At 42.1% G+C, this 1568-nt stretch overlaps 1 protein-coding gene across 1 annotated transcript; it reads right to left on the bottom strand.

Annotated features, from left to right (window-relative positions):
- Window positions 1-257: 257 nt before the first annotated feature.
- LOC110299242 (olfactory receptor 56A3-like) lies at window positions 258-1205 on the bottom strand. The gene has a single exon (XM_021168891.1). The coding sequence runs from the start codon at window positions 1203-1205 to the stop codon at window positions 258-260; it is 948 nt and encodes a 315-aa protein (XP_021024550.1).
- Window positions 1206-1568: the final 363 nt, after the last annotated feature.

The following is a 1568-nucleotide window of genomic DNA, read 5'->3' as shown; positions in this document are numbered from 1 at the left end:
GAGATCTACCTGTCTGTGCCTCCTAAATGCTGGTGTTAAAGGCAGGTGTCACTGCACCTAGACAAGATAGGGAATTTGTATGTGTGTTTGTTGGGGGTATTGAGTATTTTAGAGGAAGATGAAGCCAGGAATATTTTTTTAGAGTTAGTACTTACTTTCCTAATTAGAATGTTCCGAGTTAGTGTTTCAGCAAATTTTCTATCAGTATCATAAATAAATCACTGTGCACTAGGAATGTAGAGCTGCAGTTGGCCTGTTTACCACCCCTTCTTCAACAATTTCTTGATTCCTTGCTTGATCTCTTGAGTTCTTACCCCATAAACAATGGGATTAAGGGCGGCAGGAATGACATGGTGGAGGACATTGAGCAAGATTGGCACATCAGAAGAGACCTTCCTCTTAGCTACGTGTGTGAGGATAAAAACCAAAAGGATGGTGCTAAAAAACAGAATAAGGATGAAGTGAGAGCCACATGTGCTCAGAGCTTTGGCTACAGCACCCTCTGCCTTGAGTCTCAGCACAGCTCTTAGTATAAGGGTATAAGAGAGGAAGATGAGGANTAGGTCTGATCCCAGCAANGTCCAGCCTNNAGCAAACTGATAAAGACGGTTGACAGTGACATCATTACAAGAGAGTCTAGAGACAGACATGTTGGCACAGATGCAGTTCTCAATAACATTTCTCCCACAGTAATGGAGNCGNGNTGAGAGAATGGGGATGGGCAANGNAATAAGGANATTCCTGACCAGAATGAATGTGGCCGCCTTGACTACAAATTGGTCAGTGATGATGGATGGATATCTCAGTGGGTGACAGATGGCTATATAGCGATCAAAGGCCATGATCATAAATGTGCAAGATTCCATAGCAAGAAAGCTGTTCATGATATACATTTGGAGGAAACAGGCAGAAAAGNCAATGGCCCTGAGATCAAACCAGAAGATGGCTAGTACCTTGGGGATGACAGTGAGGCAGAGTATGATGTCCAGCATGGAGAGGAGGCTGAGCAGGTAGTACATGGGTTCATGCAGAGAGGCCTCCATCCGGATGGTGATCAGAAGAATAGCATTAGCCCCCATGGCTAGCAGGAAGAGAAGACTGAGTGGCAGGGAGAGCCAGAGCTGCCAGCTGGGAGACCTGACAAAACAATTTAGGAGGAAGTCTGAAACTCCAATAGAGATGGTGTCGTTCTTGTGTGCTGTCATATTTGTCATATAGTCCAACTTTCTTTTAGCAAGCTGTAAAATTAGGATTTAGATAATTAGGTTCTGACTCTGAATATATGAGGTATTTATATACAATTGTAGCAGGTTATCCAAGTCAACTGAACGTATCCGTTTATGTCTGGTGCCTTGTTTCTGGGGCGCTACTACAACTTTACTAGTGTAGAGCAAGCAAGTCCTGAAGTAGCAGGATTTATCTGTACATTTGATTTCATCTTTGAAAGAGTTAGCATTATCTTTACAGACACTAAAACTAAGAAAAGCACTTAGGAAATTATTTTCATGTGCAGGTAAAAATGTATATTTTCATGTATTTTCCACCTATTTTCTTTGAAATATTCACAC

The sequence above is a fragment of the Mus caroli genome, chromosome 7, assembly GCF_900094665.2.
Source record: "Mus caroli chromosome 7, CAROLI_EIJ_v1.1, whole genome shotgun sequence".
NCBI classification, from domain to species: domain Eukaryota; kingdom Metazoa; phylum Chordata; class Mammalia; order Rodentia; family Muridae; genus Mus; species Mus caroli.
The sequence above is the reverse complement of the archived record's forward strand: the minus strand, read 5'-3'. Positions and strand labels throughout refer to the sequence as shown.